Source organism: Enoplosus armatus, chromosome 18, assembly GCF_043641665.1.
Source record: "Enoplosus armatus isolate fEnoArm2 chromosome 18, fEnoArm2.hap1, whole genome shotgun sequence".
Taxonomy (NCBI): Eukaryota; Metazoa; Chordata; class Actinopteri; order Centrarchiformes; family Enoplosidae; genus Enoplosus; species Enoplosus armatus.
The window spans coordinates 16,986,495-16,999,044 of record NC_092197.1 but is presented as its reverse complement, the minus strand read 5'-3'; the positions used below and the strand labels follow the sequence as shown (position 1 = coordinate 16,999,044).

The window sequence follows — 12,550 nt, the reverse complement described above, 5'->3', positions numbered from 1 at the left end:
CAAAGGAAATATAGTCAACATAAGGAAAATGAGCGAGCTTATTTATGGTGCCCTAAAGTCCTCCTGAATAATAGAAACCTCCACATAGAACCACATCTTAAACTTACTTTTTTGCACTCTTAGGCAAACACTGTGCCTGACTGGGAATTAAATTTAGAAGGGGGAAAATAAAGAAATCTGTAAAGTTTGAGTCCAAAATGTTTTACCTCAGTGAAATATTCATTTAAAACCGTGGCAGGGGAAACAGTTGTGAGGGAATAAGAGTCGGAACGTATAATCAAAGCCTTTTATTTGCACTTTTAAAGATACCAATATAAAGTAATAAAAAACGTGAACAAAATACATGAAATAAAAAAAATTGCAGCAGTGATGTCTGACAAAAGTGGACCCTGCGTCGGAGCGGGGGGTGCTCCGAAATGGTAGCAGGGAAGTCCTGAGGTTCCTCTGATCGTTCAGCTCTAAATCATCGGCGAGTCGCAGAGCGTGCAGGGCGCCTGCAGGATCTTCTTTATCCACTCTGGATCTGAGGGGGGAAAGAAAACAAGTCGTGTTTCTAAATATGAAATGATTATAAAAAAGACTTTTAAAGTCACTTTCAGTCATAAAACTCTAAAAAACGAAACCAAATCAGACCTAGTGACGTGTCTGAAACACTTTCACACAGCACACGTCTGAATGAAAAGGCTAATTAATTCCTCACTTAATTTTTGTAAAAGAGATCGTGATCTTCTCACTCTTAATTCTTTTCTTATGCATGAAGAAAAGAAAAGAAAACCAACAACTAAGTTGTTGAGGAGATTCATCTCACGTCAGCTCCATCAGTGTTTTTTTCCCCCCTTTGCGGCACAGGGAAAGAAGAAAAAAATCCCACGAAAACAACAATGTTGGTCATTAATTAAGGTTTCAACTGCAAAGTAAGTTTTAAAAATCAATCGGTGATGCAGCCTGTGAGAGAACGCTCTTCTTCCTTGATACTGATCAGTACCGCTTCCTCTTGCACACCACATTCCCATTTTTGTGCGAGCTTTGGTGCTCTTCCCATACCCGTTCTGTCATGTCCCAATATAGCTACAGCAAAACCTTTACGTACTGCACGCCAATGTTTGGGTCATTACTTTCACTGATGGATAAAAACAGCAATGTTACGCATTTCCATGTGTGGAAAAAAAAAAGAAAGCAATAACTGACACACACGGTTTTAAAACCAAATACAGAAGAAGGCAAAAGAAGTCTGTAAGATGTCTTTGAGCAAGGAGCTGTGATGAAGTGGATTTTTGACAGATGCCAAAACTGCACAGACCTGTCAGTCTTTAGCTCAGATAGGCTGGAATGACCAGGAGAGCAGTGCCTCGGGCGCTCAGGCAAGACCGATAAAGACCTGGTACGCATGTAGCAGCCAGATGAAGCCCATCCTCAAACACTGGGAAGAGTACACTGTTTTTCTCTCCCGACTCTAACCACTGCAGGAACCACAACGCTGGCACTGGACCTGGCATTCTTTTTGGTTCCACACAAAACCATGGGGGGAGTTCAGAGTTCATTATAAATCAGTATGCTTTTCAGTACGTAATCATAATAATTGCTTTAAATACTGTATGATACTGGCATCAAGATGGATCTGATTGCACACAATGCTGTGCTGATGAGATGATGCATTCATTTTGCTCTCTACATTTAAATTCAAGCTCAACTCCCGAGTTCAATAAAACACCTGGAGTATCGGCCAAAGTGACCACAGAAATGGTTGGTGGATCAAAGCGATCAGGTTGGATCCACCGAGTTAAATGTTCTCAGTCGGAGTAAACATCGTTCTCTTGACAGCCAGTGCTTTTACATGCGCACAAGGAACCAGGTTACACAGGCGATCATTCGATTATTTAGAATACCAGCATGTATCTTGATCTCTCCAGTCATCCCACCAGCCAATCAGAAACCCTTTCACGCGTTTATGTGGCAAATAAATCGTCTTTCTCCATGAAAAATCTGGGTGGGATAATTGGGTTCCTCTCATCTCATACCATGATTACAGACACTGGGTCTCTTGTTTATATGACGGAACCAAACTGAATGAAGTCATACAAAAGATTCTTTACTCCGGCACCAGCACTCGTCGTTCCCGAGCTACAGTGAAAATGTGGAGCCTTCCATTCATCTGAAAAGTTGCTATAATGAGACGGATTTCTGAGAAATAGAGGAGTATCTTTCCTTTGTGCCCAAATGGCGTAACTGAATTAGGGCTTGCTGTTGTCTTTAACAAAACTTCGAACTTTTTTAGGGCAAGACTACATTTGTAAAAGCTTGTCGAGGATCTCAGCTTTTATCCTGCATTCTTCTGTAAATGTGGCACAACAGCAAAAAAAAAAGCCAGACTGAACTTTCTGACCAATGATTCAACTCTTGACTTTAAAAAGGAGGCAGCCCTATCAGACAAAAAAAAAAAAATAATAATCCCCTTTTAACACTTTTCCAAAACAAACAAAAAAAACCCCCAGCTAATTTTCATATTTTGTTAAGTATGAAGTTTTCATATGACTCAAAATCCGAAATGTCAAGCGCTGATCTGAGCGGCGGCGCGGGATGAAGGCCGACGTTGAGGGTGACAGGAGGAGATGGCTGACGGAGAGAGTGAGGCTGTGAAATGGAGGTGGAGAGAGATGGAAAGTGGCGCTTACCCTCAGGCTCTGGCAGTCTGGCGATGCTATCCAGCAGGAGGCAACGTCTGAACGTCAGCGTCTGGCAGGCCTGGTATGACAACACACACCTGGAGGAGACCGAGAGAGAGAGGCATTAGAGAGCTGGCTGGCTGGCTGGCAGGGACAGAGAGACACACACACACACACACACACACACACACACACACAGACACAGACACAGACACAGACAGACACAAAAGTAGAGCAGAAACAGCATTGAGGTACAACTGACGGGCACAGATTTCCCTCTCAGTGCACACCAGAGGCACCACGCTATAGCTAGCGAGATGGCAGGAGGAGTGTTTGACAGGGGATATTTATGAGACGATGAGAGAGGTGCGTGGGTAAATATCAGAAGGTGGGAGGCTTGATTACTGCTCTGTGAAGATAAACAAACCGTCAAAAGGAGGCATTTGGCATTAAGATTCAATTCATGTCCCGTCAGCCTCAACTCTGGCATCTGAACCAGCGGAGCACGTTGAGGCTAAAGCTAATAATAAAAAAATAAAAATAAAAAAAACTTTAGCGGATCAGATTAGACGAAGAGTAATCTGTGTACCTGAGCCACATGTGGCCGTTTTTACAGGTGGCCTGTTTGTGGTCGGAGAAGGGCAGCACCGACTGACACAGGCTGCAGCGCTCCGAGAACGTCTGCTTGTTCATCTTGTTCTTGATGTGGCCGATCAGGACCTGAGGACACAGCGTGCACGTGAGTTTAGTCTCATCGTTTGTTCATGTTTGGTAAAAAACAAACAGACACAAAGGCAATTGAACCATTAAAGTGAGTCTATGTCAAGTCAGTTTTATGTATATAGCTCAATATCACAAATCACAATTTGCCTGAAGGGGCTTTACAATCAATACAACCCCCTCCTGTCTTTAGACCCTTGATGATTTGAATTAGGAAAACGGCTAATTTCCGTAACTTTTGCTGAACAGCAACCACTGTGGCAATTATGGGCTAATGGTAAATGCCGCAACATACACTATATTGCAAAAAGTACATGGACACTGGTTTTCATGGTTTGGGCCCTTAGTTCCAACTAAAGTTTAAAAAAGTGAATTGCTGTAGAGGCAACTATTGTTTATGAATGCAACTTCTCAAGAGAATGAAATGCCCTCTCTTCTTATTACGTAGTCTCGCTTTAAAGTAAAACTGTCATGCAGGCCTTAAGGCTGTCAAGCATTTCTTATCCTAACTGAATTGACTTCACTCACTTTAACGGCTGCATTACGTTGGATTGTATGAATATCCCTTACCTCTGAAGCTCTGTCGTTAGTGTCTCTGGAGAGGTACTCCACCAGGCCGCAGGTGGGTATGCTGGTGTTCTGAGCAATCCAGGTGTTGAGGTACACCACCCCCAGAACCTTCTTCATGTTCTCTCTCATCAGGTGGGTCTCTACAGCGTTGATCCAAGCCTGCACCTCCGTCATCTGCTCCTCCCGATTCTCCTCCTTCTCCCGTTTCACTCCACCAGGCTCGCCTTCCTCTTCTGTGGCATCCTCATCCTTTCCATCCTCCTCCTCCTCCTCCTCCACGTCCCTTACTAACACCTTGTTCTCCTTGTGTGTAGGTTTCCATCTGTGATCTGTAGGGGGCGTTTGTAATGACTGGTAAAGTATACGCACCAAAAAGAGCTTGAAACGCCACAAGTAGGGCGAGTCTACTTCCTGGATCTTCTGATCAAGCTCTTCCAGCAGCGACGCAGGGATGCACTTGTTTTTCAAAATTTGCCACCTCACGAGATCAAGCAGGTCGGCCACTTTGTACAAGTTCTGCGTGGGGGACTTGAGCAGCAGTGCAGCTGCCATTTCTGGCGTTTTCAGGGTCACAAAGTGAACCTGGTAAGTCCTGTGAACTGGATGATAGCCGCCAACCATACCTTGTGTGCTGGCAAGCGCAATATACGCTCCGTTGCGGCTCACGGCAATCCCGTGTATCCTCCTCCCTGTTAGGTTCTCAGGTCGCAACATGTCCTCTTGTTTGAAAATCAAAGTGTTCTCCGTAAATGTTGGTGTCAGCTTTTTTATCCATCCGTCTATGGAACACGTGTACACTGCAACGCCATGTTGACTGACCGCTAGCGAGACCACAGGGAGCGAGTGCAGTCCTGCCACGTGCGAGTTGTGCACATTTAGTCCAGCTGGCGAAATCATGAGCAAACACCAAAAAACGTAGCAACCGCGAGACGCCACGATGAGGCTGCAGCTGGATTTTTGGATCGGGTGGATCATCGGGACACATTTGAGGTTTTCGACAGCGATTTCGTCGCACTCCTTCCAGAGGATGACAGGGTGTCGGAGGGTGAAGTAGCCCTTCACTCCCGACAGGCTGACTGGCATGATCTTGACGGGTCCCACCTCACTGCCGACAATCAGGCCGCTCATCCGGCGATCTGCGCTTTCATACTCCCACCACGCCAAGTCACTGGGTCTAGTCACACCTGATTCCACAATGTCAAAAAACACGACATCTGCCCCGTTTATAAAGGGCAACTCAAACTTCCACAAAACAAGGTCACCGTTTTCCATTAAGACGGCGAGGAGGACCATCTCCGCGTCTACGCATGTATTGTCCGGCTGCACCTGTTTGATCGTGTAAACGCTCGACCACTCCATTCTCAGAGGAGTCTGCATACGGAAACGCCGCTGCAGCTCCTCAAAGTCCAGCAGGTTTGCCTGCGGAGGCTTGTTGTCCTTTTTGGCATAGCGTCGCTCCTTTAGCCTCTCGCTGTACTTTTTGGTGAGATCGACTAGCATGTTCCACTCGAGACGCTTGTGGCTGTTATGAATGGTCAGTCTGTGGTCGAGCGTTAGGCAAGCGAGCAGACAGCGTCCACTTGAGTCACAACCTAACGGAGACCAGCTGCCGTATTTTATTCCTTTGTGCACTCCTACCGATGGGTTGATCACTCTGTCAGCCAGAAACACTTGCCTTACTGTGGGGTCTGGATGTGTGGAGAACTTCTCCATCGCTTGAGCCAGCTCTGCTGCTGGTCCCACCTTAACATGAAAGCAATATTTAAAAAGGTGAAAAGGTCACATTTTAGAAAGGTTTGCAAGTCATTTCAGCACACATCCAAACTACATATGAAACAATATTTGCAGCTGGGTTAGTTCAAGTCGTGCTGCTGTTGATTTACTGCTTTGCATCTGTCGTATGCTTTCTTCTGTAACTCCATTGTGTCGAAGCACAATGAACAAAAAAAACTGGTTTGTGCTGACAAATGAGTTCAGCAGTATCTCTGAGTTCCACTACTAATTGTCAACTTTGGGTTACACATGCATCCGTTCAAGTGCTTTGTGGATGAGAAAAACTATTATAAATAAACCTTAGTAACGGCCAAGTACAGCATGTACGGGAAAGGTGATACCAATGACAGGGACCAAAACCTAAAGCAGGAAAAGTGCATAATTGGGCTTGCATAACAGTATATATCTGGTTGGCTGATGCAACAGTATCATCTGACAGATAGTATGTGGCCTCTAAAAAATTAAGTTGTGCTTTGAGTGCCATCCTCTGCTGCTCCCTGCTCAGTAGTCCTCCTATTTACAAACAGTTAATCATATCTATAAGTGACAGCAGGAAACCAACTCCGCCTGTCTGCCACTGTGCCTAGTGGATTATAAAATTCAGCTCCATCCAGTATTTTATCTGCCAAGTGGATTTTTGGAGTGGAGACGAACCTATAAACAATCATGTTTACACACTAGAGCAGCTGCGCCGGGACAGATTTACCACAGCAAAATTGTTTGTCAGTTTCTCTTTTCATCAATGATCTTTAATTATCTTCCTTTCATTTCAGTAAATAATGAAAATACAGGAAAAACCCGCCACTTGCCAGGCTAATAGCACACAAGTGAATATTAGCTTGGCTGTGGTTCTAAGGCTTGTTTACACTAGTTGCTTAACAAGTAGACAAATAGTAGTAGCACCACTCCAACTGACTCACAGATGTTATTTTGTAGACCACTGTATATTCTTTAGACACACTTGTGTTGGCAGTGGTATTACCTTAAAATGTTTTAGTAGCACTTTTGTTGCAAAATACATCCATGTTTGTATGGACTTGACTCTAACAGGTCATTTCAATCCATTGTCCCTTTCTGGCTAAAAAGGCTAATGACACAGCTGCAATAAATAACACATCTGCATGTAGTTAATTGGTCAAAAAGAAGGACATTGCAATCAAAACACAGCTGACAACTGAGGCAGAGATGTACTCTTGACTTCTGTAGACAACAGATAGATCCTTTTTAGCTAAAGGCCACCCAGTTCAACATTTTAATTTGATTTTTTTTACCCCCGGGACTGTTCACTCAATACTAATCATGAACTTCACCTTTCCATAACAGCTGGAGATTAGGCAGCCATATGCCATAAAATGTCCAGAATATTAAAGCCTCCCTCCCTCCTATTGTTGCTTCACTTGGATGTTTGAGCTTCACTGTGCAGAATGATGTACAGGCAGAAGTAAAAGGCTGTTTTCACATTCGTCTGCTGAAGGCGGAAAGTTTCTGAGTTTAACGTGCATCTACAAGCATGATTTTGTCACTATCACTAGTTTGGAAGCCAATCGAGGTCCAGTATGCAACTCACTTAAAAGTGTGATGTGACTGAACTGACTTTACAGTGAAGTAGACGATATCACGTGTCCAGCAACTTTCTTTAAATGAAAGATATTCATAGATTCTGGATTTTTCAATGAGGAAGAATGAGGAAGTGTAACTTTAAGAATTCTGAACTTTTAAATGGACAAACCACATCAGACACACGTTCTTATTCAAAGCAGAGTCTTAGTGGAGTTTGTCCAGAGTGACTGCACTGATTCAATGATGACATTCTGTCTGTCCCTGTTGAAGATGCCACAGTAACTCATCTGCAGTGATTGATTTAGTGTCAACATGACAGTTTACATCCTAACAAAACCAGAGTCCCCCTCAGCCGTCATCGATTTTACATCCCAGTCATCATATTGTCAAAAAGAAACAACCATCATGTGAATATGGAGAGGGAGGTAGAGCAATGCTAACTAGCTCAGCAGCTGGTTGTTGTTGTTTACTAATACAACATATTAGGGGTTTATGACCGCCATGGACCACTTGACGGCACGGAGATTCAGCACACAAGTAGCGCCAGGTTGAGCAACCAGTCTCAATGTTTACTAGCTACTGTTTTGTCAACAGGCGCACTTGCTAAGAAGCTAACGTCGAGTGCTACCTGGGTCCATCTTTTTCCTTTATTAAAGTGTGACCCTCTGGACTAAACAGGGGGGCATTTGTGGATATTTACCCGCAGCTTGTACGTTTCGGTGGGGACGGGGACTGAGGTCCTGTGCAGCGTCAGGTCCTGTTTGTTGCTGTGGACGTCGCACACCAGCTCCATCAGCGACATGGAGCTGGTGGTGCATACGGCCAGGCGGTGATCCTGCGACCAGGCGAGCGGCTGCAGCCCGCTGACCGGGGCCATGAGCGGGACGACGGGGTCCCGCTTAACCGGCACATCCTCCGCGCAGAAGAGCACACCGTCCTCGGCTTCGGGCTCGGTCTTGATGACTACATTTCTAGGCAGTGAATGCGCCGAATCTGACGGACTGGCAGCCGCCATGTTTTCTGGGCGGCGGAAGTGACGCCAGTGAGCGCGGGAGGAGAGAAAGGAGGGACTTCCTCCGCGAAGTTAAATAGTGCATTGTGCATGATGTCAACAGCAATAGAGTATAGAGTTTACATCTGTCAGGTCAGGCCATTTTACACTGCTGTTGGGAAATGTTATATTTATATACATATATTTATTCTAATATTCATATTTTTATGAAGGGGTTATTGGTAGATTTATATATTCCAGTGGTTTCCAATCCATCCCAAGATAAATCTGTGGGGTCAAAATCACTAAAGGCATACATACAAAAAAACAAAAAAATCAGTTAGACCAAATTTGTCTCCAACATTTCTCCTCAGACCTTTAAATCTTGTTTAAATGAAACAATCTGAGAAGAGAAAACCAGTCTTTGGTTGAGCCTCTCACAACTCAGGTCCACACTCAGGCCATATCCTGTGATGAAGGGGTCATAAACCCTGGATTTATTCCATATTGTTGTTTTACATGCCTGGTTGTACATTAATAAAACCAACCTTAATTCCCATCACTTCAATTATAAACAGTGGGGTGATTATCAGTGATCATCTGACAGCCGTCCGTATGTCTATTTTCTACCCCGTTTTTGACCTTTAAGCCTCTGTAGCTATCAGAAATCTACCATCTCTGAAATGTTGCCTTTTGAACTCTCCACTTCACCAGTCAGTGCCAATCAATTTGCCATTACCCCTCGACAGACTATCAGCATGCATCTAAAGTAATTACAATCAATAATCTTGCTCGGATATATTAATGATAATTAATAATGCTGTAATTACCCACACACTGTGCATATTAGCAATTTATATAGTTTACACTGTGTATACTGTTATTTAAAGACTGTCTTTGTCTTTCTTTATGTTTAAATTGCATGACGTTTTTGTGAGACACAAACTGTAATTACAACTAAAGAGGAAAAAAACACAGTAAAGGCCAATTAATTATTTGATATAACTGATTGGAATATGAAAACAGTTATGTAGGTATTTGTTTGTTCATGTCATCCAACATTCATGTACTTGTGTATATTTTTGTATGCTATATTTGCATTTGTCTCCACAGATATCTTTCTTTATAGAATGATTACACCATATTTTCTGTAACATTTTAATACATATTCTAATAAATTAATCTGAAACATAAACCACCAACAACATTGTAATCAGACTACTTAACAACGGTGACATGCCTTGTTGGCATATTTATCTTTATTCAATTTCAAATGAATACCAAATATATATTTTTGGTTTGTTTCATGTAGAACAGTGAAGCCATAATGTCTGAGAACAAAACAGCACCCGCAGCCTTGGACGGTGTGTCAGGACGTGCACATCCTTGTTTTAATTAGATTAGATTAGATGAAACTTTAATGATGTCCATGGGGAGATTTTGTAATCTATGTGACACATTCACTCAAAGAGGGTAGCTCTACGTTGAAACAGCACTGACACTCAACAATGACACATTCACCACTCTGAGAGAAAAAAAAGCCCAATTCTTGACAGGGACCACATCAGTCATTTCATCTGTCCGAGTGCAGTCACTCATCACCAAGAGGGATCATTAATTGCCATATTTCATCGTTAATTAATGAAAATATGAAAACTGTCCCATGTGCTGGTTGATGGCTCAGATATACATCAGCATGCTTTATGCGATGAGTCACCGGACGCTCCTGGATGGGTCAAAGGTCAAACTGCTGCAGTTGCATGCAGAGCTGGAGTCTCCCAGGCAGACAGTGATTTGTTGCAGCCCTCACATGAAAGCCCCTCTCGCAGTAGCTGCCTGACTCTCAGCAAGATGACAGCGGGATTTCCGCAGGCAGAGTTATTTGTCACAAAACAAATTGTTACAAATCTGCGAGACAAATATGGAATAGCGTGCCCGCCATGTTTTAATCTCTCATTTTTCTGTCTTTTGTTTCGATAATCGAAATGAATAAATGAACGGGGACCATGGTATGTTTCATTCTTAATGAAGCGTGTAGTGAATGAATATTTCACACACCTGCTGTGTGTCTTTGGTGGGTTTTGACTGGGGACCCAATCCCAGCCCGGGATGTATGAATGTTGGATTAAACATTCATCAAATGCTGTCACAAAAACTTTATCCTCTCCTGTCAACCACACATAAAGACAGGAAGAGGCCCCCGCACGGACCAAAGTAGCCCAGCCATGGCTTGAACCTCAGCCTTTGGTTTACTTATTGTGTGCTGGTGGAATTATTTAGGTTGCACTGCAGTCATGTCTGAGGGTGTATAGGTTATGTAGTGTGGGTTTATGGATATGGATGAGGTCAGCTCAGGTCAATCCCCTGCATCTCTAACATCCACCTGCTGTATTATTATTGTCTGCAGGTTCCTCCTCAGCCTTTCATCCCTCGGTAGACCACATCCTCTGCTGTTTGCTCGCTCCTAGTGTCACTGGAGCCGCTTACATGTATCTTGTGAGGGGGCCCGCAGGGACGTTTTGATGCATGGTTCATCATACATGTTTTAATCATTCAGTCTCTCAGACACCTCCCAGGAGGGGGCTGCTGCAGCACATTACCGAGTACACACAATTAGTGATATAATCATGATGATGATAATGAAATGTATTTAGAGCATATCAACGTGGTTCATTCTGTTGGGGAGACATTAGCAGGACTGCAGCCCTGGAAAAGCCTCTGCGCTCAGGCTCCTGGCGCTCTCCCCCTGGAGACTGGCAGAGCCCGGCAGGTTGCCACGTCAGAGATTAGCAGTCATAGCAGTCGACTTGGCGCTCCTTCTGCGCCATCAACTGTGAAAGCCTCACCTGACAGGTGTTGCTCTCAATCAGTGCTCCTCTGCCCCCCCATGCTGTCCTTGGAGTGGGAAGGGATAAGGAAGCCTCCCCCTCCCCCTTTATACACCCTGACAGCCTATAACAGGCGATGCTCTGAGATAGGGTTCATACACCAGAAAAGCAACAGCAAATCCCCCTCTCAATGAGAAACTATTGATATCACATCAGTGACATCAGTAGGAAACACAGTGCTGGCCTTTTATTTAGCTCCCCTCAGGGATGCTCAGCCTCCTGTTAAAGGTCAAGGTGATAGGATGTCGGGATCAGAGGGAGGGCTTCAATGCAGCAATAACTGTACATGCTGAGAACTGTTTTAACAGACTGTGGACCAGAACGAAACCAATGATCACTCCAAGGGGTGTCTTTGTTTCTGAATAAATGTTGAATGAATGAAATGAATGTTCTGTGGATAACGCAGATTAATGGCGGCGGCTGACACTGGAGTGACACATTGCTTTTGAATATTTTAAATGTCATTTTTCATTGCTAGTCACCTCCCTTGTATTGTATTAGGGTGGTGGCAGATATCTTAAATCCCTGTGCAAATAAAACCACAACTATATCTACATGTTTTGTTTTTTGTAATTTTGGTGAACCAACCCTTTAATTGCAGGTGAACACGTTTTTTGCTGTAAAAAGTCAAGCTCGCTGGTTGAGTTGCATTTGCTTCGCTCACATGAAATTGCGGGCTAGCTGCTGAATAAATCCAACGCACCCTTCCAACATGGCGGACTATTAAAATTGCCATGCCCCGCCCACTCTTCTGACCGACTCTGCTCATTTAGAAAGTTATAAACCCCGAGGTAACAAACTTAGCTGTAACTGCTTGTTGCTACTGCTGTTGATGTAGCTTTTCACAAACAAGCTACTCTGCCAACAGCCTTCAAACGCGTGGAAATATGTTTGGAAAACTTTGGAGGGGGATTCTTCTAAAAGACGGATTTATCATCCACTGTGACACCTGTGATGCTTCTCTTGAACAAGGTAAGTGGCTAGCTTAATTGCTGCTTGTGCTAGCTTAATTGCCGCTTGTGTTATCATGGTATGGAGTGGGTGTTGGCTTTTTTCAGGCGCTGTTAATATCTTGCTAGTGCTAATTTCTGCTTTTATGAGCCTCTTTCATGGTAGACATGTTGCAGCAGGTAAAACAGGTGTAAATAATCAAATTTAATGATGGCTGAATTCCATTTAGCTGCTTTGGTTTCAGGGCCCTGTTATTGTGAATGCAGGCTCACTGCTGCTTAAACCTCTGTGCTGTGTACCTAATGATATTAATTATTTTCTGATGGCAGCTAAGCCGTTTTTCTTTTGGTTGTTGTTTGGCAGATTATGAGGCTTTCATGTTGTTGATTTTCATAACATTGTTATATGACTGGACTAGTATCAGTGTTGTTTGT

At 43.7% G+C, this 12,550-nt stretch overlaps 1 protein-coding gene across 1 annotated transcript; it reads right to left on the bottom strand.

Annotated features, from left to right (window-relative positions):
- Nucleotides 1-313: 313 nt before the first annotated feature.
- On the bottom strand, nucleotides 314-8,301 carry gtf3c4 (general transcription factor IIIC, polypeptide 4). Its single transcript, XM_070924964.1, has 5 exons — nucleotides 7,987-8,301; nucleotides 3,954-5,696; nucleotides 3,253-3,383; nucleotides 2,673-2,761; nucleotides 314-523 (listed from the first exon to the last, which is right to left on the bottom strand). Exons 1-5 carry the CDS (start codon nucleotides 8,299-8,301, stop codon nucleotides 459-461), a joined length of 2,343 nt encoding a protein of 780 aa, XP_070781065.1. The 3' UTR covers nucleotides 314-458.
- Nucleotides 8,302-12,550: the final 4,249 nt, after the last annotated feature.